The 22,476-nt window shown below is 46.8% G+C and overlaps 2 protein-coding genes across 4 annotated transcripts in view; both read right to left on the bottom strand.

The window, feature by feature from the left end:
- The window catches only part of DVL3 (dishevelled segment polarity protein 3), a 69,318-nt gene extending 67,613 nt beyond the window's left edge, over positions 1 to 1,705 (bottom strand). For 2 of the 3 annotated variants that reach the window (XM_069974566.1, XM_069974565.1), the window contains exon 1: positions 1,084 to 1,705. In XM_069974566.1, coding sequence (XP_069830667.1) covers positions 1,084 to 1,244 — 161 coding nt within the window. In that variant the 5' untranslated portion in view covers positions 1,245 to 1,705. The remainder of the gene's footprint in view (positions 1 to 1,083) is intronic. The other variant, XM_069974567.1, reaches the window with a different exon arrangement.
- An 11,469-nt stretch (positions 1,706 to 13,174) lies between these two features.
- EIF2B5 (eukaryotic translation initiation factor 2B subunit epsilon) overlaps positions 13,175 to 22,476 on the bottom strand; it is a 34,224-nt gene continuing 24,922 nt past the window's right edge. The window contains exons 14-16 of the mRNA XM_069973469.1: positions 21,323 to 21,448; positions 17,627 to 17,737; positions 13,175 to 13,695 (exon numbers count right to left, since the gene is read on the bottom strand). Coding sequence (XP_069829570.1) covers positions 13,636 to 13,695; positions 17,627 to 17,737; positions 21,323 to 21,448 — 297 coding nt within the window. The 3' untranslated portion in view covers positions 13,175 to 13,635. The remainder of the gene's footprint in view (positions 13,696 to 17,626; positions 17,738 to 21,322; positions 21,449 to 22,476) is intronic.

The raw sequence follows: 22,476 nt of genomic DNA on the forward strand, positions 1-22,476 counted from the left end.
ACCCCCGCCAGACGTCATTTTCTCCAAGTGGTAATGATGTCCCAACTCAAGATGGAAAATGCCTTTCCCGGCCTCTCAGCCAGTCAGTGACTGGAGCGGCACCCAGATGGTCACTGACAGGCTGAGTGCCCAGTCCATCAGCCAGGTTGTCATGTGTCAGCGCCGGTGGTCCAGAAGCCGGTCCTGCCGCTCACCATAGGCACGGGGAGAGGTAAGTGCCCACTCCGCATCAAACTCCCCCCTGCCAGGTGCAGGATTTTAAAAAAAGTCCGGAATTTACCTTGAAGGGGAACCCTACAATCTTGACGATGGAGCGGCCATCAGTATGATGTGACAGCAGCTCCCATGCGCCTCGCCGGAGAGCAGGCACTCACCCTGCGCCTCGCCGGAGAGCAGGCACTCACCCTGCGCCTCGCCGGAGAGCAGGCACTCACCCTGCGCCTCGCCGGAGAGCAGGCACTCACCCTGCGCCTCGCCGGAGAGCAGGCACTCACCCTGCGCCTCGCCGGAGAGCAGGCACTCACCCTGCGCCTCGCCGGAGAGCAGGCACTCACCCTGCGCCTCGCCGGAGAGCAGGCACTCACCCTGCGCCTCGCCGGAGAGCAGGCACTCACCCTGCGCCTCGCCGGAGAGCAGGCACTCACCCTGCGCCTCGCCGGAGAGCAGGCACTCACCCTGCTCCTCGCCGGAGAGCAGGCACTCACCCTGCTCCTCGCCGGAGAGCAGGCACTCACCCTGCTCCTCGCCGGAGAGCAGGCACTCACCCTGCTCCTCGCCGGAGAGCAGGCACTCACCCTGCTCCTCGCCGGAGAGCAGGCACTCACCCTACTCCTTACTACTTACTGCACCAGGCACTCACCCTACTACTCACTGCACCAGGCACTCACCCTACTACTCACGGCACCAGGCACTCACCCTACTACTCACGGCACCAGGCACTCACCCTACTACTCACTGCACCAGGCACTCACCCTACTACTCACTGCACCAGGCACTCACCCTACTACTCACGGCACCAGGCACTCACCCTACTACTCACGGCACCAGGCACTCACCCTACTACTCACTGCACCAGGCACTCACCCAAAGTCATCGTCCATAGACTTGAAGAAGAACTTGTAGTTGGGCTTGTTGAGCACCCCCTTGAAATCCCCGAGGGTGACCCGGTCAGACGGCACCGGCAGCTTCACTAGGTACGGGGTCTCCTGCTCATCCAGATGGTAGATAACCTTGGTCTCCCCCATGGTGACCCGGCGGCCGGGTGACGAGCTCAGGAGGACCACACAGCGCTATCCGGGTGTGGGAAGGGGCCCGGCCCCAGGAGCCGTCATTCACGGGAGGCCATAGGGTTACAGAGGCTCCGGGGCAGGCGACACACGGGCTGAGGAGACGTCAGGGGCAGGCGGCGGGGCCGGCAGCCAGACAGGCTGGAGGGGGTGGGGGACACTAATAAACACTTTAGTGTGTGTGGCCTGTCAGTCCTTGCCCCACACCGAGCGCTCCAGGCCGGCTCTCCACACCACAACACGCTCCCCTCACACTCTGTGGACAAGGAGGCTCGCGGTGCGGGCGCAACGGGCTCCGCTCAATCCCTTGGTGCCAGTTCCCGGCCGGTTTCTCGGTCTGTTTCTGTCACTCGGTGTCCGTCTCTTGAAAACTGAGCATGCGTAAAAGACTCAGAGCCCAGCTGCTTCCTACGCATGCGCCGCAGAAGCAAGCTGTAGACGCTGGACACGCCCCTTTAGCATGTGATTCTGTGCGGCGCCGGATATCCGCTCCTAAGCTGGACGCTGATGTCACGGGGTCTCTTCGGGAAGGGGCGTGGAAACTACAATTCCCATCATGCCTGGACAGCCAAAGCTAAAGCTTTGGCTGTCCAGGCATGATGGGAATTGTAGTTTCTCAACAGCTGGAGAGCCTGCTATTGATTTCAAGGGACAGAAGCTAGTTTCTTATTCACAGGAATGAAGTTCTCTGAGGCGAATACAGTTTAAATCAACCTAAAAGCCCCAACAGTTGCTTCAATAATGGGCAAAAGAGTGGGCACCCTATCACGTGATTGGCCGCTCATCTCATACTTTTAACACACACACAATGGGGTTTATCCAGTGCCACAAAAACATGGCCACTTTCTTCCAGAGACAGCACCGCTCTTGTCTCCAGTTTAGGTGGGGTTTGCAGTTTAAGGGGTTATCCAGTGCCACAAAAACATGGCCACTCCCCCCCCCCCCCCCCCCCCGCTCTTGTCTCCAGGTCAGGTGTGGTTTGCAATTAAGCTCCATTTACTTCAATGGAACTAAGTTTCAAACCCCACCCAATCTGGAGACAAGAGCGGTGCAAAAGTGGCCATGTTTTTCTAGCGCTGGCTAACCCCTTTAAGCTCCATTCACTTCAATGGAACAGAGTTCCAAATGCCCACCCAACTGGAGACAAGAGTGGTGCTGTCTCTGGAAGAAGTGAAAATTATTGTGTTAATTTGTTTTCCCTGAGACCCATTGGCATCACAACATATGGGGTATTATCACCCCTGCGAGCCCCTGGGACGAAGGAATTTTAATGAAATAAATAAGCAAAGCTTTAATCCCCTCCTCCAGGAAGTATAATAAGCCCCACCTTCCCCACACACCTCAGTCAAATTATAACGAATACAATAACACAGGGCGGGTGCCTTGTGATGCCAATGGGTCTCAGGGAAAACAAATTAACACAATAATTTTCACTTCCCTATCGTCCCATTGGCATCACAACATATGGGGAACTAGCAAGTATCCTCATTGGGTGGGTCATTAATCGCGGCAGCAGAAAGTACGGATTTAGCAAATACCGTTCTAGATGCACATAGAGACTGCAACCTATAATGGTTGACAAAGGTGGAAACTGAAGACCAGGTCGCCGCCTGACATATGTCCTCAATGGGCACCGAAGTGCGCTCTGCCCAACTAGAGGCTACTGCTCTGGTTGAATGAGCCTTAGTAAACTCAGGTGGAGACATTCCAGCTGAAGAATAACAGAGGCCTATACAATCGCAGATCCAACGCGATATTGTAGGCTTTGAAGCTTTTTACCTCTGTTCTTACCAGCAAACAGAATGAAAAAATTCTCTTCTTTACGAAAAGTATCCACTCTACTCAGGTATAACCTGATAGATCTGGGAACATCCAATAGCGAGAGATCCAGGACTTCTTCAGATGAAGATGCAGGAGAAAAAACCGGAAGGACCACCGACTGGTTAATGTTGGCGTGAGTTGCCACCTTCGGAAGAAAACCTGGAAGGAACTTCAAGATGACCTTATCCTGAGAAAACACTATGTAAGGGGGCGCAGAACCCAAAGCCTGGAGCTCCCCCACCCTCTTGGCAGAAGTAATCGCCAAGAGGAAGGCAACTTTAAATGAAAGAAACTTGAAGTCCGCTTCCTCCAGTGGCTCGAACGGCGGAAGACATAGACGTCTTAATACTAAGGATAGATCCCAGGTATCTACCTGTCTCACCAGACTAGGCCTTAGCCTGGTCACGGCTTTAACAAAGTTCTTTATTTCGAGGATCTGAAAGAGACGGCAGTTCAGGTGAGCAGATAAGGCTGCGATCTGTACCTTTATGGATCCGGGTTTCAAACCTTTATCGAATCCCTCCTGCAGGAATTCTAGCAACTGTGGAGTCGATGGTTTTATAGGGTCGATCTGTTTGGTAGAACACCAGTTCTGAAATATCTTCCAGATTCGGAGGTAGGATCTATTCGTAGCACTACTACGTGCATGAGAAAGAGTATGCAAAACTTTCTCAGAGAACCCGGTATTTAGTATGGTCCCTCCAGCCTCCAAGCTGTTAGGCTGAGGCTGGCTAGGTCCTTGCACAGATGATGTCCCTGGGATATCAGATCTGGCTGTAGAGGGAGTTTCCAGAATTCTCCCTTGCTCATGTTCATGAGTAGCGTGAACCATGACCTCTTCGGCCAGAAGGGGGTCACAATTATAATTGTCGCCTGATCCAATCGAATCTTCGCCAGAACTCGTGGGATCATGGCGATGGGTGGATAGATGTAAGCCAGCCGAAATGTCCATGGTATGGTCATCGCATCGACTACTGTCGGGCTGTCCGCTGTATATAGGGAACAAAATGTCGTCAGTTTGGCATTGCTTGCTGATGCCATAAGATCGATTTGGGGAAGTCCCCATCTGCGTGTTATCTGAGTGAACACTCTCCTCGAGAGAGACCACTCCCCTGGGACCGTAAGGGCCCTATTCCACTGGACGATTATCGTTTGCATATCATTAACGATTAACGATCGCAAACGACCACTATTGCGAAAGACCTGAAAACGTTCACTCATTTCCATTGAACGATAATCGTTACTTATGATCGTAATTGCGATCGTTTTTTCTTCGCTATTTATTCGCTATTGCATTCGTATCTATTGCGAACGACCGAACGATGTCTTATTCAACGCGAACGATTTGCGAACGAGCAACGATAAAAATAGGTCCAGGTCTTATAAAGCGATCAACGATTTCTCGTTCGGTCGTTAATCGTTAACTGCATTTCAACCGAACGATTATCGTTTAGATTCGAACGATTTAACGATAATCTGAACGATAATCGTCCAGTGGAATAGGGCCCTAAGTCCTCGACTTAGTCGATCCGCCAGAGTATTGTGTATCCCTCTGATGTGTATTGCAGATAGCCTGGATACCCTGGACTCTGCCCAGATGAAAATCTTCTCCACCTCTTTCAGGAGTAAGGGGGATCGGGTACCTCCCTGTTTGTTCAGGTAAGCAACGCAAGCTACGTTGTCTGTCCTGATCCTTACAGCCCTGTGTGATATCATTGATGAAAAATGCAGAAGAGCAAGATAAATTGCTCTCAGCTCTCTTACATTGGAGGGAAGCCTGGATTCTAGCGGATTCCAAAGTCCCGAAATTGTTCTTTCCAACAGGTGGGCTCCCCATCCTGTGCCTGAGGCGTCCGTCGTTATGGTGACCCAATGTGGCTCTGAAATCAAAACTCCATGTTTGACCTGCCTCCACCACATCAGGGATTCTCTCGTTCGTGTGGACAAAGTATGCACTGTGTCCAGATCCTCCAGTTCCCGGTTCCAAACAGCTAGGACCTCTGCTTGTAGGGATCTCATGTGCCACAGCGCCCAAGGCACTGCATCGGCTGCTGAAGCGAGGAGTCCTAGGAATCTCATAAGGGTTCTTATGGAGACCTGTCGAGGAGGAACAAGAAATTGAGCACCTGCCTGGATTCGTTCGACTCTGGGGGTTGATAGGAATAGCTTCATTTGTGCAGAATCTATCAGAAAACCCAGGAACACCTTGGTTCTGGATGGGACTAGATCTGATTTCTCTAGGTTGATAAGCCAACCCAACTGCTGCAGTATGTCCTGGACATAATTCAGCTGCTGATTCAGGAGATTCTGAGTCTGAGCCATAATCAACCAGTCGTCGAGGTATGGGATGATCTTTATCCCTTCCAGTCGGAATAGGACCATCATGGATGACACTATCTTTGTGAAAATGTACGGAGCAGAAGTTATCCCGAATGGGAGAACTCTGAATTGATAGTGTCTTACCTGGCCCCTGAGGTGGATGGCAATCCTCAGATATCTTCTGTGCGCTCTTAGAATGGGAACATGGAGATAGGCGTCTTGGAGATCCACTGATGCCATGAAATCCCCCTCTTGGAGGATTGCTCTCACCGATTTTATGTTTTCCATGCGGAATTTTCTTTTTACTATGAACCTGTTTAGAAACCGCAAGTCTATAATAGGTCTCCACCTTCCTGATGGCTTCGGTACGAGAAATACCGGCGAGTACATGCCTTGACCAATTTCCGATGGAGGAACGTCTTCCAGCGCCTGTATGGACAAGAGGTGAAGAATTTCTTCCTCTAGAACTGTCTGTTTCTCTGGTCTTAGTTTTCGGGATATTAGAAACCTTGGAGGAGGAAGGAGAGAAAAATGAAGGACATAACCATTGCGGATAAGGTTTACTATCCACTGATCCTTTATTAACCTCTCCCATGCTGGGAGAAACAAACTTAGACGCCCCCCTACCGGGATACTTCTGGCGTCAGAAGTCGGGTTTTTTATTGTCCTTATTAGGCTGCTTGCCTGGTCCTCTCCTAGAATAATTCTTCCCTCTTCCTCTGTACTGGTATCTAGTCCTTCCACGCTGAGGAGATTTGGCTCTCCGAAAGGACTCCCGAGTTTTATAGGATAGAGGAAGCGACTTTCCCTTTTTGTCTGACATCTCCTCCATCAGTTTGTCCAGCTCTGTGCCAAATAGCCTCCCTGGTTGGAATTCCATGTTGCACAGCTGAAACTTGGAATTTGCATCACCAACCCAGGGTCTTAGCCATAATGCTCTTCTACCAGCAGTAGACAGAGCCATTGACTTAGAGGCTAGTCTTGTCCCTTGCGATGCTGCATCGCAGAGAAAGTCTATGGCCATGTTAACTTCCTTGAAGGAGCGAAGGATCTTATCCCTGCTTACCCCTGATTCCAAGTTTTCTTGGATTTTAGCCAGCCAACGCCTGAGGCTTCTAGAAACCTCAAATGAGGATATGGAAACTGCCCCTTGGGCAGCGGCCGCAGTATAGGATCTCTTGAAGGCCACTTCGACCCTTCTATCCATAGGGTCCTTCAAGTTAGAGCCATCCTCCGCAGGTAAAACCGTGCGTTTGGATAATTTGGCAATGGCTGTATCGACCTTGGGAGGTTCTATCCACTCCTTACATTGGTCCTCCTTGAGGACATATAAGGTTTTGAACCTCTTACTAAGAACCGGGGCCTTCTCCGGTTTCTTCCATTCCGTTTGTAACATGGTCATGGATGTCTCTCCAACCTGAAAAGCCCTAGGCTTTCCCCTGGAGGACTGACCTTCCTCTGACTCTTCAGGATGGATCTCTGCCTGCACCGCCTTCCTTAGCTTATAGATCCTATCGGTGGTGAAGTATCCCTTAAACATCTCTTTCTCATCTTCCGTTGTGGAGGATGATTCAGAAGAGGAGGAGGATTTGTCTTGCTGGCTTTTAGACAGAACCGACCCCTAGGGTAGAATAATATATATCAGATTCACTGAGAGGCACCATTTCTCAGCCAGACAATATATACTCACAGGCTGAGAAGTGGAAGGAGATATGCTACGCTTACTCCTCTTCTTGGAAGTATGCTGGACTATTTGACTAGCAGCCAAAGACTTTTGTACATAGTCCTTAACCCACACAACCACATCCTGGACGTCAGGTTCATCATTAGACCTAGGTTTAGGTCTACAAGACTCACAGCGAACTGTAATTACATATATATGTATATATCAACATTTTTCCTTCTCAAGAAAAAAATGGAATAATCTTATCTGAATAGATGGTCTCCATACGGTATTCATATCCGTCCGGCAACGGAGTCTCACAATCTGCACAGGCAAAATGTTTTCTTTTAGTAGATTTTTTACTGGATGGAGTAGTATCCATTTCCGACATCTAGGGAGAGCAAACATATATTTCAATAGACCTAGTCTAATGAAAAACCCAGTAGACAGCAATACCAACATACGCCACAAGGTGGCAGCAGAGTACTTACTTTAGTATAGGCAAGTAGACTAACTCAGTGGAAACAAAGTAGTGGTGGCTCCTGTATGTTCTAGCACAAGCTGGAAACAGTCACCGAGATCCAATGAAGATCAGACCTGTCTTCATACAGCCACTTCACCACTATATATACATACAGCTCTGCGGTGGAAACACACGCACCGCGAGCTGACCCGGAACCGGAAGTGACGCATTGCCGACGCGGCGCTGACACGCACGCGTCATGCGTTCCACCGCCGGCGAACCGGAAGTGACGTGGCGCCGATATGGAACGCATATGCGTTCCACAGCAATATTAAGCTAAAACAAGCATACCGGAATCCAGATGAGCTGAATTACGCCATCCTACGGAAATACCGGCCTGATGCGGGATCCTGCGGTGACACCTGGACACCCTGGCACTCCGCAGGTACCTAGAAAGAATAGGGAGGAGGGAACGTCCCTTCGGGCTTTCAGGCGAAGTGAAAAAAGACTGAGGTGTGTGGGGAAGGTGGGGCTTATTATACTTCCTGGAGGAGGGGATTAAAGCTTTGCTTATTTATTTCATTAAAATTCCTTCGTCCCAGGGGCTCGCAGGGGCGATAATACCCCATATGTTGTGATGCCAATGGGACGATAGGGAAAGTGGCCATGTTTTTCTAATGCTGGATAACCCCTTTAAAGCAAATGTACCATTAGGTACATGGCTGTGATTTTAATCGATCAGCACAAGGATGCCGGTGACGCTTTTTTTTTTCTTTTTTTTTTAAATGCTGCTCTGCTCCGGGGTGGCCCACTAGGGTTTACAATACCCCCTTCCCTCTGTAATGCAACTCCATTGAAGCCGCGTCACAGAGGAAAGGGGATGTAGCCACACTGGAGGGTGGTGGGCTGCTGATCGGTAAAAGAGCGACATGGAGCATAGGAACTGGGCGCAGTTTCTAAAATAGGACTACATCACAGGTATCCCTGCGCTGATCAATTAAGGTAAAAGAAAGCGCAGCGATGTACCTGATGCTACATTCACTTAAATAAAAAGCGGCCTGTTTCCTGTGCACGGTGCCAGCCTGTGCCTGGGCGCTGTCCCGGCCTGAAGCACTATAGGCCCACCCAACCAGGTGTGACAAAAACCCCTCCCCTCTGTGACGCTGCTCTATTACAATCAATGGAGCAGCATCACAGAAGGGGGGGGTTTCGCCCCACTGGGGGTGGGCCGATACCCAGAAATAGACTGACGCAGTACACATGAAAACTGGACCTCCGAATCCCTGCGCGACTGTACCACTCTATTGATGTGAAAACCGTAAAGCGATATACCTGATAGCACATTGGCTTTAATTAAACAAACTTTTGATGTGTCCCAGAGACAGGTCAGGTTCGGAATGTGTAAGTACCCCACTGCTTGCTGGATCATGGGGAAAAGACTGTTTACTTCTAGCTCTGTACCATGTCACCAAGATGGTCTAATAATTTATGTCTATGAAAATGCGTAGCAGCGTGTTTCAGATCAACAAAGCACAAAGTTATACAGATTTGTAAATTAATTCTATAAAAAAAAAAATCTCCAGTCTTCCAGTAGTTATGAGCAGCTGTATGTCCTGCAAGGAAGTGGTGTATTCTTTCCAGTCTGACACAATGTTCTCTGCTGACACAGGAACTGTCCAGATCAGGAGCAAATCCCCATAGAAAACCTCTGACTGTTCCAAATAACAGAACAGTAATATCAGACAAGGATGAGATGCATCAAACACTCATGAGAACACCGCTATGCTGCACTTAAAGGGGTATTCCAGGGAAAATCAATAATTTAACAAAGGAAAGGGTTAACCAAGGTTAACACTTTCCTAATATACTTACCTGTTGTTTTTTGGCCCCCCAAGGAGATCTCCGGTCCGGTCACGTGATCTTGCAGCTTGTGGCTCGGATCCTCTTCTTCTTCCGGTTCGGTGACGTCACCACCCGGCCGGCGCCGCTCTCCGTCTCATTAGCAGCAGAGCACTGAACCCTGACTGGCTTGGTAGCGTGCAGCCAATCAGGGTTCAGTGCTCTGCATCCCCACACGCTTCAGAATGGGGGTCCCCTGAGGCTGCAGTAAATTATCAGGGGTTGTCGGGCTCAGTGCCGGTCACCAGTTACATGGGCCGGCACTGCACTACAGCAGGTGATCACTCCGCAACCCCCCCCCCCCCCACCTTGTCAGCGATGCCGACCGAGTCCCGGGAGGGGATGCGGCGGGCGGCTTTACTTCATTCATAGCTACTAGACACTCGGCTGCCCACCGCATCCCTTCCCCCCAGGGACTCAGGGTCGGCATCGGTGGGGAAGTAATGTGTATCGGCTGCTGATCCCCCCCGGCCCCCCCTCCCTGTGTCCCTGTCAGATCACTCACCCCCACCCCCGGAGCGTGCTGCGTGCCCCGATCTCTGCACTGGTCTGAAGCCCCTGTACTCAGCTGACAGGCGCTGTGTACAGAGCAAGAAATCTCTCCTGCCTCAGTCACACAGAGCCTGTCAGCTGAGTACAGGTGCCTGAGACCAGTGCAGAGATCGGGGCCAGCAGCACGCTCCGGGGGTGAGCGATCTCTGACAGGGACACAGGGAGGAGGGGGGAAGTCCTGCAAAGTAATATGTATTTGCTGCTGGTCCCCGGCCCCCCCTCCCTGTGTCCCTGTCAGAGATCACTCACCCCCACCCCCGGAGCGTGCTGCTGGCCCCGATCTCTGCACTGGTCTGAAGCCCCTGTACTCAGCTGACAGGCTCTGTGTGACTGAGGCAGGAGAGATTTCTTGCTCTGTACACAGCGCCTGTCAGCTGAGTACAGGGGCTTCAGACCAGTGCAGAGATCGGGGCACGCAGCACGCTCCGGGGGTGGGGGTGAGTGATCTGACAGGGACACAGGGAGGGGGGGCCGGGGGGATCAGCAGCCGATACACATTACTTCCCCACCGATGCCGACCCTGAGTCCCTGGGGGGAAGGGATGCGGCGGGCGGCCGGGTGTCTGGTAGCTATGAATGAAGTAAAGCCGCCCGCCGCATCCCCTCCCGGGACTCGGTCGGCATCGCTGACAAGGTGGGGGGGGGGGGTTGCGGAGTGATCACCTGCTGTAGTGCAGTGCCGGCCCATGTAACTGGTGACCGGCACTGAGCCCGACAACCCCTGATAATTTACTGCAGCCTCAGGGGACCCCCATTCTGAAGCGTGTGGGGATGCAGAGCACTGAACCCTGATTGGCTGCACGCTACCAAGCCAGTCAGGGTTCAGTGCTCTGCTGCTAATGAGACGGAGAGCGGCGCCGGCCGGGTGGTGACGTCACCGAACCGGAAGAAGAAGAGGATCCGAGCCACAAGCTGCAAGATCACGTGACCGGACCGGAGATCTCCTTGGGGGGCCAAAAAACAACAGGTAAGTATATTAGGAAAGTGTTAACCTTGGTTAACCCTTTCCTTTGTTAAATTATTGATTTTCCCTGGAATACCCCTTTAAGTTTCCACCTCTTCAAAAGACATATACTGTGGTGCCTTAGATTATGAGCATAATTTGTTCCGGACCGCGCTTGTAATCCAAACCCACTCTTATACCAAAGCAAAGTTTCCTATAAGAAATCATTGAAATGTAGAAAATTGGTTCCACACCCCAAATATCATTTTTTATTCTGAATAACATGTAAAATGAAACAAACATTTAGAAACAGCTGAATATGTGATATTATAAGTTACAGTCCAGTATAGCAATCAGCATGTGGAGTATAATAACTGCATAACCCTGATAACACAGCAGCAGTTTGTAGAAACAGGATGGAACTTCAGATCCTTATAATGCTGCTGTCAGAGGTCTGTGTGGTCACATGACACCAATGAGGAAGGGGTGTGTGTTGAGCATGGACCAATCAGGAAGTTAGAATCACAGAGCTGTGCAGGAGGACAGTGGTAGAAACTTTTCAATACAGCAGTGTGTAAGTGCAGGCACATTATAGCAGCAGTGTGTATAACTGAGTGTAAGTGCAGGCAGATTATAGCAGGAATGGAAAGGATGGGAAACCCAGGGCCTGACAGATACTACAGGGAGCATGAAGAAATGTGGACACATAAATGCTGCACTCTGACGGGGGGGGGGGGGGGGGCTTAAAGCTATGAAGAGGTTACCTCCACAGTCCTGTCCCTGATGTAAACCCCAGCCTGAAGTGAAAATACAGTCTTTAGAAAACACTGCTCCCAGTTTCCCAGGACTGGATCCAGCTGTTCCCAGCACCCACGGAGGAGCGACACGGACTGACCAGCTGCCGGCCGATCCTAACTAAAAGCTTTGTGCTATGTTCTTGGAGCACAGAATTGGTGGCATAAAATAGGGGCGATCCTGGCAATCCTCAAAAATGCCCCCGGCCCAGAGTACCCCTTTAAAGAAAAATTTATAGGGATCAATATCTCTTGGAGACACTGCCCCAATATCTGAATTTCTTTGCAAAGTCTTCATTCACCTCTGCAATGTTTTGGCAGTTCCATGCAGCCTTCCTCCAGCACGCTTGAGTCATAGAGCCGTCAAGTCCCCCCAGGCAACCTGCACTATTTACCCCTTGAGACGGTGCTGTCACTACTTCTTTTTCACCCGGCCTCCAGCTATGATTTTAACAATATTACCCCTGAGATGAAAGCGTCCAGTTTGTAGGATAATTTATCTTAAGTTACTGTACATGTTGCTTGACTGGTTACACAGTTTAAGTTCGCACACTATCCGTTTGTATACACGGAATGAATTATAAATGTTCACTTTGTGCTTGAGCTGAATATGAGGATATTATAATAATTTTTTGCTGAACTACCCCTTTAACTGATCGTGGCACTTGGTCAACACTTACACTTGCACTTACAAATCACTGCCAGCTACTGCAGTCACATGACCTTTTCGCCGTATCCGATCAGCTTTCAGGGCACAAACGTACAGTATAACTGGAATTTTAGAGAGCTGAAGGATATTGGTCATTTCTCTTGTGAATACCCCGGCATCCAGGGGCGTTGCCTTTGTGCTCAATATTTATTACACAAGAAGTATTCATATACAGACTGGGCACTGACCACGCAAATGAACTTACTCTGTAGAATTGTATGTTGAGTCTGGTCTTATGTTACGGTGGTCCAGTAAGTAGCATTGTATGTTGAAAATATTGTATCTTGAGGCCGTTATAAGTTGAGCGACCACAGTTCTCCTTTCTTTGTATGTCTGTATCTCTGCTTGTATGCCCCCCCTCCCAGTAAGTAATAGCCCTAATAGTAAGTAGGAAGTACACAGAGAGGTTAGTCCAAAATTCTTAGATCGTCCGGGTACTCCATAGAAGAGAGCAGAGGTCTATTTTCGCTCCTCCTATTACAAGGAGCAAGCAGACCATCACTATGGTGTTCACGATTTTAGGGTAACGCTCAGCCAACAACGTGCATTGATTTAAAACATGACCTACTATGCGAAACAACTATCGGCCATAACGGCCGCTAATCAGCCAAGTACGGCCAATAATTGCTTTGTGTTATCGTAACAACCCAATTAATACTTTAACATATATAAAAAAACAAAACAAAAAAGAACTAAAACAATTGAAACTGTACATACGAAAACAGCCAAGAGCCATATAGTTTTTATTTGTTCCCCGAAATAAATATTTGCACTTAACACATCAGCTCATAGTCCTGTAGCGGTTGGTAATGGACAGATGGACAGATTTACCTGGTTCTGGCCATCTAACCAAAATTTTTAGATGTCTGTAAAAGAGATGTGATGGAGGGAATACAAAATCGTATGTTTAAGGGGGGGGGGGGATATAAAATGAGCCCAGAGCGAGCAGTTCAGAAGAACTATGCAACCCAGCATCCACTGTGTATCAGGTACTTATTGGAGGTTGATAGGTAATTGATAGATAATCCTTGGCAGTTTATTGATGGATCTGTGGCACTGGGGCCCTGAAGAATATAAGAACGGCCCATCGTCTGAAAGCAGCTCAGCACACTCCGCTTCATCCATGAGTAGTGACTAGCCAACAGAAACATACAGCAGCTGAGTAGGAAGTATGGCCGCCCTCCACATCACTCATCATCTGAAGATTCCTCTTCTGCTTCTTCCAACCACTGTATAAACTTCTGAAGCTGCAACATTAAAAATGAAAGTTTAGAAAGTGCCCCATGCTTCATTATACTTTCCCCCGTGCCCCATGCTTCATTATACTTTCCCCCAACATAGAATAAAAGTGGATGCTGTGCTTCTCTCACCGAGACAGGGTAACAGACACAGAGGCGAGGTAAAAGGCATACTGGACTATAAGATGCACCAAGGTTTTAAAAAACAGGAAACATGAGAGAAAAGAAAAAACTATGTTTGGTTTCTGCAAGTTTGGGCATTAAAGGGATAGTCCAGCAAAATGTTTTTTTTTTTTTTTTTTTTTTAACCCTTTAAGGACATGGCCCATTTTCGTTTTTACGTTTTCGGTTTTTCCTCCTTGTGTTTAAAAGGTCATAGCACTTGCATTTTTCCACCTAGAAACCCACATGACCCCTTATTTTTTGCTTCACTAATTGTACTTTGCAATTACAGGCTGAATTTTTGCATAAAGTACACTGCGAAACCAGAAAAAAATTCAGTGTGGTGAAATTGAAAAAAAAAACGCATTTCTTTTATTTGGGGGAAATGTGTTTTTACGCCATTCGCCCTGTGGTAAAACTGACTTGTTATGCATGTTCCTCAAGTCGTTACGATTAAAACGATATATAACATGTATAACTTATATTGTATCTGATGGCCTGTAAAAAATTCAAACCGTTGTTAACCAATATACGTGCCTTAAAATCGCTCCATTCCCAGGCTTATAGCACTTTTATCCTTTGGTCTATGGGGCTGTGCGAGGTGTCATTTTTTGCGCCATGATGTGATCTTTCTATCGGTACCTTGATTGCGCATATACGACTTTTTGATAGCTTTATATTACATTTTTTCTGGATTTGATGCGACCAAAAATGCGCAATTTTGCACTTTGGGATTTTTTTGCGCTGACGCCGTTTACCGTACGAGATCAGGAATGTGAATAATTAATAGTTCGGGCGATTACGCACGCGGCGATAGCAAACATGTTTGTTTATTTATTTATTTGTTTACTTTTATTTAAAACCTGGGAAAAGGGGGGTGATTCAGACTTTTATTAGGGGAGGGGGCTTTTTACTATTAACAACACTTTTTTTTTTTTTTTACACATATACTAGAAGCCCCCCTGGGGGACTTCTAGTATATACACTGTGATCTCTCATTGAGATCTCTGCAGCATAGATATGCTGCAGAGATCCATGAGATCGGCACTCGTTTGCTTTCGGCTGCTGCAGCCGAAAACGAACGAGTGCCGAGCCGAGGACGGCGCCATCTTGGACGCGTCCCCGGCCGGCATCAGTAACGGAGATCGCTCCTCCGGGACAAGGTCCCGGAGGAGCGATCTCCCCCACTAGACACCAGGGAAACGTTGCCTCCGGTAATCGGAGGCAGCTGTCAACTTTGACAGCTGCCTCCGATTAGCTAATTAGCGGGCACGGCGATCAGACCGTGCCCGCTAATAGCGGCGGTCCCGGGCTACACGCGGCACCCGGGATCGCGGCACTTCAAAGCGGGGCCGCCGCGCGGCCCCGCTTTGAAGTGCAAGTGAGGACATATGACGTAGGGGTACGCCATATGTCCTTAAGAGGTTAAAGTGTCACTGTCATTTAAATTTTTTTTTTTTGCAGAAATCAATAGTCCAGGCGATTTTAAGAAACTTTGTAATTGGGTTTATTAGCAGAAAAATGCATTTATATCATGAAAAAGCAGTTTGAAGCTCTCCCCCCTGTATTCATGGTTTTCTATGGAGAGGGAAGGGGTGGAGGGAGATGAGGCACCAAAACAGGCCAACAAAGAGTTAATTTACAGCTACATCACCAGGCTATCTCCTCTGAAGTCAGCACTGACCTTTCACACAGGTCCCACTGTGTAATCCTTTGTTCTCTGCCGGTGACTAATCTCCCTCCTACCCTCTCCATAGGTTACACAGGGCTCGACTGATGTAAAAGTAGAGATTTCCTGATAATGAGCAGTGAATGAGAGAGATGAGGACGGGGGGGGGGGGGGGGCTTTTTGAATGCAGATAACGGCATATTTGCCTAATAAACCCAATTACAAAGTTTCTTAAAATCGCCTGTACTATTGATTTCTGCAAAGCAAAAAAAAAAAAAAAAAAGTATGACAGTAACACTTAAAAATCGATTTGTAATTTACTTCTCTTAATAGAAAAATTTAATTCTTCCAGTGCTTATCAGCTGCTGTATGTCCTGCAGGAAGTTGTGTATTCTTTCCAGTCTGAAACAGTGCTCTCTGCTGCCACCTCTGTCCATGTCAGGACCTATCCAGAGCAGCAGCAAACCCCCATAGAAAACCTCTCCTGCTCTCCAGACTGGAACACTACTTCCTGCAGAACATACAGCAGCTGTTAAGTACTGGAAGGCTTGAGATTTTTTTTTAAATATAACTAAATTACAAATCTCTGGCACTTTCTGGCACCAGCTGATATAAAAGAAAAACATTTTGGTGAGGTACCCCTTTAAACCAGTACCCGTCGTGTTTTTGTGTACATGCTTTTGAGAATGTTTGTATACCACAGAGGTATAGTAAAAATCTGTCTGCAGAAGGGAGGTGGAACTTTATGTGTGCATACAAACCAGCCAGCCAATGCTAGCAATCGCCTGAGTGACATTCCACCCAACCTTCTGAATGTTACCTGCCCTGTAGTAACCTTTCTATGCTCCATGATGTGAGCACCAGCGTGTGTGCAAAAAAAAAAAAAAAAAGGGGGGGGGATTCCTGTCAAATCTGAATGTAGCAATGTAAAAATTTTTTTACTGCTGGATAACACCTTTAAAGACCGCCTACTGCCTTTTTTGTGGTGCCCCATTTTTGCATAAACTACACCTCTTTTTTGTACCCAGTTTAAAAGTGGCAGAAAAGTAATAATAAATGTGGAGGAAAGTCCCATGCGTCACTTTTTCAGCCAGAATTCTGGCAGAGACAAATGAGTAAATGTGGGCCAATGTGTTTTATGAGTACACTGCAAAAATCTGCAGTCTTCCAGTACTTATCAGCTGCTGTATGTCCTGCAGGAAGTGTTGTTTTCTTTCCAGTCTGACACAGTGCTCTCTGCTGCCACCTCTGTCCATGTCAGGAACTGTCCAGAGCAGCAGCAAATCCCCACAGGGCAGTTCCTGACATGGACAGAGGTGGCAGCAGAGAGCACTGTGTCAGACTAAAAAGAATGAACCATTTCCTGCAGGACATACAGCAGCTAATAAGTACGGGAAGACTTGAGATAGAAGTAAATTACAAATCTATATAACTTTCTGAAACCATTTGATTTAAAAGAAAAAGATTTTGGCAGAAGTACCCCTATAAATTTGTAGTCCTTTATTTAGTCCTTCTAGAGGATTGGTACATGCAACTGTTAGATGGAAGACAGCCCCTGGCATCTCACTGCTTTAGGTCATGCTATAAGAATGTCTCTGCTATGTATAGTAGCTAGCACTGTGTAAGGAAACAGGCTCAGCTTCTGGGCTCACTCTAAAATCTGGCCTGACGGTTACATCAAATGTTGGGAAGAGGTTAAAGTGAATCGAGAGGCAGGTTAGACAGAAGCAACATCTGTCAATAAAGGTTATGTAAATTAATAAGAAGACGTGCTGCAGGAGCCAGCGGGCAGGCGAAGGGGAGGGCTACCTGACTGCCCCCAGTGCACCAACATGCCTCATGATAAGTAGGAGATCCCCCTACTAGACACCACGGAAGGCCTCACAGAAGACTTTTAAATGCAGCTGTCATGTTTGACAGCTGCATTTAATGGTCTTAATTAGCGGGAGCCTTGATCGGTCGGGCCCCCTAATGCGCAGCCCCCCTCTGAACCCCCCTAGCAGCTTAAATGTATGTCATCCGTCGTTAAGGGGTTAAAGGGAGATTCCTTTAACCTGCTGATAGTTCCCCTTTAAGACACTATATGGAAAATACAAAATGCAATCTTACCGCCTGTTTTTTACGTAGCTGCCGTCCCTTTTCTGTTATTTCTGTTTTTGAAAACCAACGGAGAATCATCTCCTCTGCCAAGACCTCCTGCTGGTAAAACCCCATGAGAACCTGCAAGAAAAGTGAAACAATGAGGGAGACGTCAACTTCCAAAATCTTACATAATAATAATAATAATAATAATAATAATAATAATAACTGCTTCATACCATTTAGAGCAGTGCTTCTCAAACTTTTTCTACTGGAGCCTAATTCAACAGACCAAGGCAATGCCTGGGCCTCACCAGACTGACCAAGAGGGTACCTGGGCCTCACTATCTGTGGTAAAAGTCCATTTTAAAGGTGGAAATAACGCTAGGGCTACCTTTTACCCATCTCCCAAGCTCTCTATACTAATAAAGCAAGTACAAAATAAGTTAATAATGCAGCTAAAATGGAGATTTTTTCAAACAGAAAAAGGACTGTGCAGACCATAGTCACTTTAGTGAAAACTGGCTCCCCAGCTGGGCCTCACCAACAACTAGGGGGCGCCTCACAGTTTGAGAAGCACTGATTTAGAGGGAAAGAGTCAAAACTATTCTTGCGCTACATTACTATTTGTTCTGTCACATGTTCTTCCCCAACAGAGAATCTATAACTACAATGTGTACGTTTGCAGTCTATGGCTAACAAGAATCTTTAAGAAATGAATGTTTCCTTTTAGACGGGAATACTCACCTTCCTTGATTCCCAGTATTATGAAGGCAGCGTTGTGTGGGGAGCAGACCGTAGCTATGGGCATTGTTTATTTGAACATGTTGAAAGACAAGGATCAGACGACATTGAGCATGTCGGCTGATCGTTGCCTCTCAACACTCCCTATTACACCAAGTGATTATGTAATAGGGCCTTTAAGTGTCATCTATACATACTAAATGTGAATGGTTCAGAATATTGGTTCCTGTACAGTGACCCACAGGTGGCTTGCTGATCGTGCCAGTTAATCTCCAGTTAAAGGGGATCTATCAGCCGTAATTCACATTCTAAACTGCGGACACTGTGAGATAACAGTAGCTGGTAAAAATCTGCTAGGTCAAGGAGACACATGGGGGGGAGATTTATCAAACATGGTGTAAAGTGAAACTGGCTCAGTTGCCCCTAGCAACCAATCAGATTCCACCTTTCATTCCTCACAGACTCTTTGGAAAATGAAAGGTGAAATCTGATTGGTTGCTAGGGGCAACTGAGCCAGTTTCACTTTACACCATGTTTGATAAATCTCCCCCATGGTGTGTGTGTGTATATATATATATATATATATATATATATATATATATATATATAATTTTAGGATGTAGAAAAATGTTTTTATTATATAGTAAGAAAAGTCAGAGAGGCTTTCCCGAGCTCCTGAAGTGCAGCAACCTGTAACACCTCCATACTCCCCCCTCCCATACCTGATCCTGCTTGGGAACACCTCTTTGACTCCTTGTATCAGAATATAAAAGCAATTTTTTTTTTTTTTTTAAATATTTATTTATATCATTTTCACAATTTTGTTATTACACATGACACACACCACATGGAATTATACAATGGCATTTTGCGCAGTATACAGTTTGTCCAAAACCCCTCCAACCAAGGAGAACAAGAACAACAACACAATGAAACCCCCCCAACCATAAAAGCAATTTTTTACGTTCAGGAAGCACAGACAGATATATGAAAGGTGCCATGTGTCTCCTTAATCTAATAGCTAATTGGAGGGAACCAATCACCTTCCTGAGAGAGTGTAACCTGGCTCCAGTACCTTACAGCTGCCAGGCACAGCTCTATGACGCTGTGGTGGCAGCAATTTCAATATACTGATCTTTAATCCTCCATCCCAACGCCTATTAACTAGGCATAAAGGCAGAGCAACAGCGGCAAGTAGTCATGCTGCCTCTACCCACTTCCCAGTCCAGGGCGTCAGGCTGACAATCAAGTGTAAGTAGCTGAGAAGAGGGCAGAGGCAGCGTGAGGTGCCAAGACGGAGGATTAATGATCATTATTTCGAAAATGTTGCCCCACAGGAGTCTGCCAGGCACAGCGTTAGAGCTGTGCCCTGCAGATGTAAGGTACTGGGGCCAGGTCACACTCTCTCATGAAGGTGATTGGTTCCCTTTAAAAGGGAAATATCAGCAGGTTAGATTAATCTAACCCGCTGATATGTCCCTATTGCACAGGAGACGCAGAGGAGGGAGGTATGCCTCTTACCTATATCCTCAGCGCCATTCCGGTGCAGTTAGTCATGTGCTCCAAGGTCCGGTGAGACTGTTAGGAACACTTCATTTTTAGAAAAGGGTGGGCTGGCCAGCAGTGGATCGGTGATATGGGGGGCAGGCAGGGCTCCTAACAGTCTCACCAGATTGCGGAGCGAACTACTGCACCGGAACAGCGCCAAGGATGAAGGTGAAAGACATAACTTCCTCCTTAGCATCTACTGTTCAATAGGGACATATCAGCAGGTTAGATTTGTGTAACCTGCTCATAGTTTTCCTTAAAATTGTCATTACACATGTGTTATTCATCATGCAAATAGCTCTCTGGTGCCACCTACTGGTGCTATTGTACCTGCAAGACAAGGCCTACAAAGAGTCTTGGTTATTCATTTTGTATTGTTATGGGAAGAAGCAGGAAAACCTAAGGCCTTAATCACTCATTCAGTGTTTTTTTTCTGGCCTGTATATTCTTTCCTCTACCAACGTTCACAATCCACTAAAAAATATGGATTGTGCATCCGTAGTGCATCAGCAAAAAAAAAGATGTTACCAGTTTGCCCATTGCAGATCTGCATTTTTTTGCCGACAACACAGATGTCAAACGGTTACAATACATAAAAAATAGCGGATCCCATTGACTTCTACTGGTGAATCCCTAAAAAAAAATAAAAATAAATGGATCCACACTAGGACATGTTTTTTTTTCTTTTTTTGTAGATCACAATGCATACTCTTAATCTACTGATCATATGAATAGCCCTATAAAAATCAATAGGTGATAACGGACACAGTTACAGAACGTGTAAATAAGGCCCAAGGCTTCATTCACACATCAGTTTGTTTTTGCGGATCCTTATTATTATTATTTTTTTTGCGGATGTTCGTGAGGTAATGTCTGCAAAAAATGTGAATCCCATAGACCTCTACTGTTGTTGTGTGCCGCATGCCGCAATTATGGTCCGCACTAGGATGTGTCCTTTTCCTTTTTATTGCAGATCCGGAAACAATGCAGATGTGTATAAATTTGGGGGAGATTCATCAAACATGGTGTAAAGTGAAACAGGCCAAGTTGCCCCTAGCAACCAATCAGATTCCACCTTTCATTCCTCACAGACTCTTTGGAAAATGAAAGGTGGAATCTGATTGGTTGCTAGGGGCAACTGAGCCAGTTTCACTTTACACCATGGTTGATACATCTCCCATAGAGAACAATATGATCTAAATTTGCCCACAATTACGAACAAGTTTTGCGGACGTGTGAATGAGGCCTAAAGGAAAGCCTCTGGTGTTTTCAAGAAACAAGGACAGTTTGTGTTAAAAGAATGATTTGTTCTTTTTTTAATGCTGAAAAACTTTTACTTTTATGGCCATTTGATCTGGAAATGGAAAAATGTGTTTTGCAGATGTGTTTATGCAGTTATACGCGTGTAAGTCAATATATCTTTTCCTTTGTTACCTTTGCAGTTGCCGCCCAAAGAGGTTCGTGATCCAAAAAGAATTCTTCCATTGCACTCAGACAGCACAAGTGGTCAGATGCACGCTTTATGTAGTTTTTGAAAACTGGGGTCCATCTTTTGAGAAGCTGAATGAAGAAAACATGTATAAAAGGCCATAGCACTTGTATTTTTTCACCTAGAGACCCATATAAGCCCTTATTTTTTTCCTAACTGTCCCTTGCAATGGCAGATAGAGATGAGCGAACCTGGAGCATGCTCGAGTCCATCCGAACCCGAACTTTCGGCATTTGATTAGCGGTGGCTGCTGAAGTTGGATAAAGCCCTAAGGCTATGTGGAAATCATGGATATAGTCATTGGCTGTATCCATGTTTTCCAGACAACCTTAGAGCTTTATCCAACTTCAGCAGCCCCAGCTAATCAAATGCCGAATGATCGGGTTCGGATGGACTCGATCATGCCCGAGGTTCGCTCATCTCTAATCTCTCATCTTTGAACAAACTATGCTGCGAAACCAGAAAAAAATTATATGCGCTGTGAAATTGAAAAAAAAAACAAACAAACAAAAATAAAACGCAATTCTTTTTGTTTGGGGGGGGGGGGGGGGGGGGGCTTAGTTTTTACTCTATTTATCCTATGGTAAAAAGATGAAAACGATAAGCAACTTGTATAACTTTTATATTATTTGATGGCTTTTTAAAAAAAATTAAACCTTTTACAGAAAATAAACGTTCCTTAAAATTGCTCTATGACCATCCTTATAACGCTCTTATTATGATCGGTACCTTGCAGGCGTATATGCGACTTTTTTAAATCCCTTTTAATTGCAATTTTTCTGGATCTGATGCGACCACAAATGCGCAATTTTGCACTTTGCCAAGTTTTTGCTCTTACGCTGTTTACCGTGCGAGATCAGGAATGGGATAATTTAATAGTTCGGGCAATTACGCACGCAGCGATACAAAATAAGTTTATTTATTTAATTTTACTTATAAAATGGGAAAAGGGGGGTCAATGAGATTGGTGCTCTATTGGTCTGGTCTGCTGCAGACTAGTGATGTCCGGCACACAGTTCAGCAGGCTGCAGCGTTCTCTTCACTCACCCTGCTTCCCTGTCGGTGTGGTGACATGTGATTCCCACCCGGCAGGGTCCTG

The sequence above is a fragment of the Dendropsophus ebraccatus genome, chromosome 6 (genome assembly GCF_027789765.1).
Source record: "Dendropsophus ebraccatus isolate aDenEbr1 chromosome 6, aDenEbr1.pat, whole genome shotgun sequence".
In the NCBI taxonomy this organism is placed as follows: domain Eukaryota; kingdom Metazoa; phylum Chordata; class Amphibia; order Anura; family Hylidae; genus Dendropsophus; species Dendropsophus ebraccatus.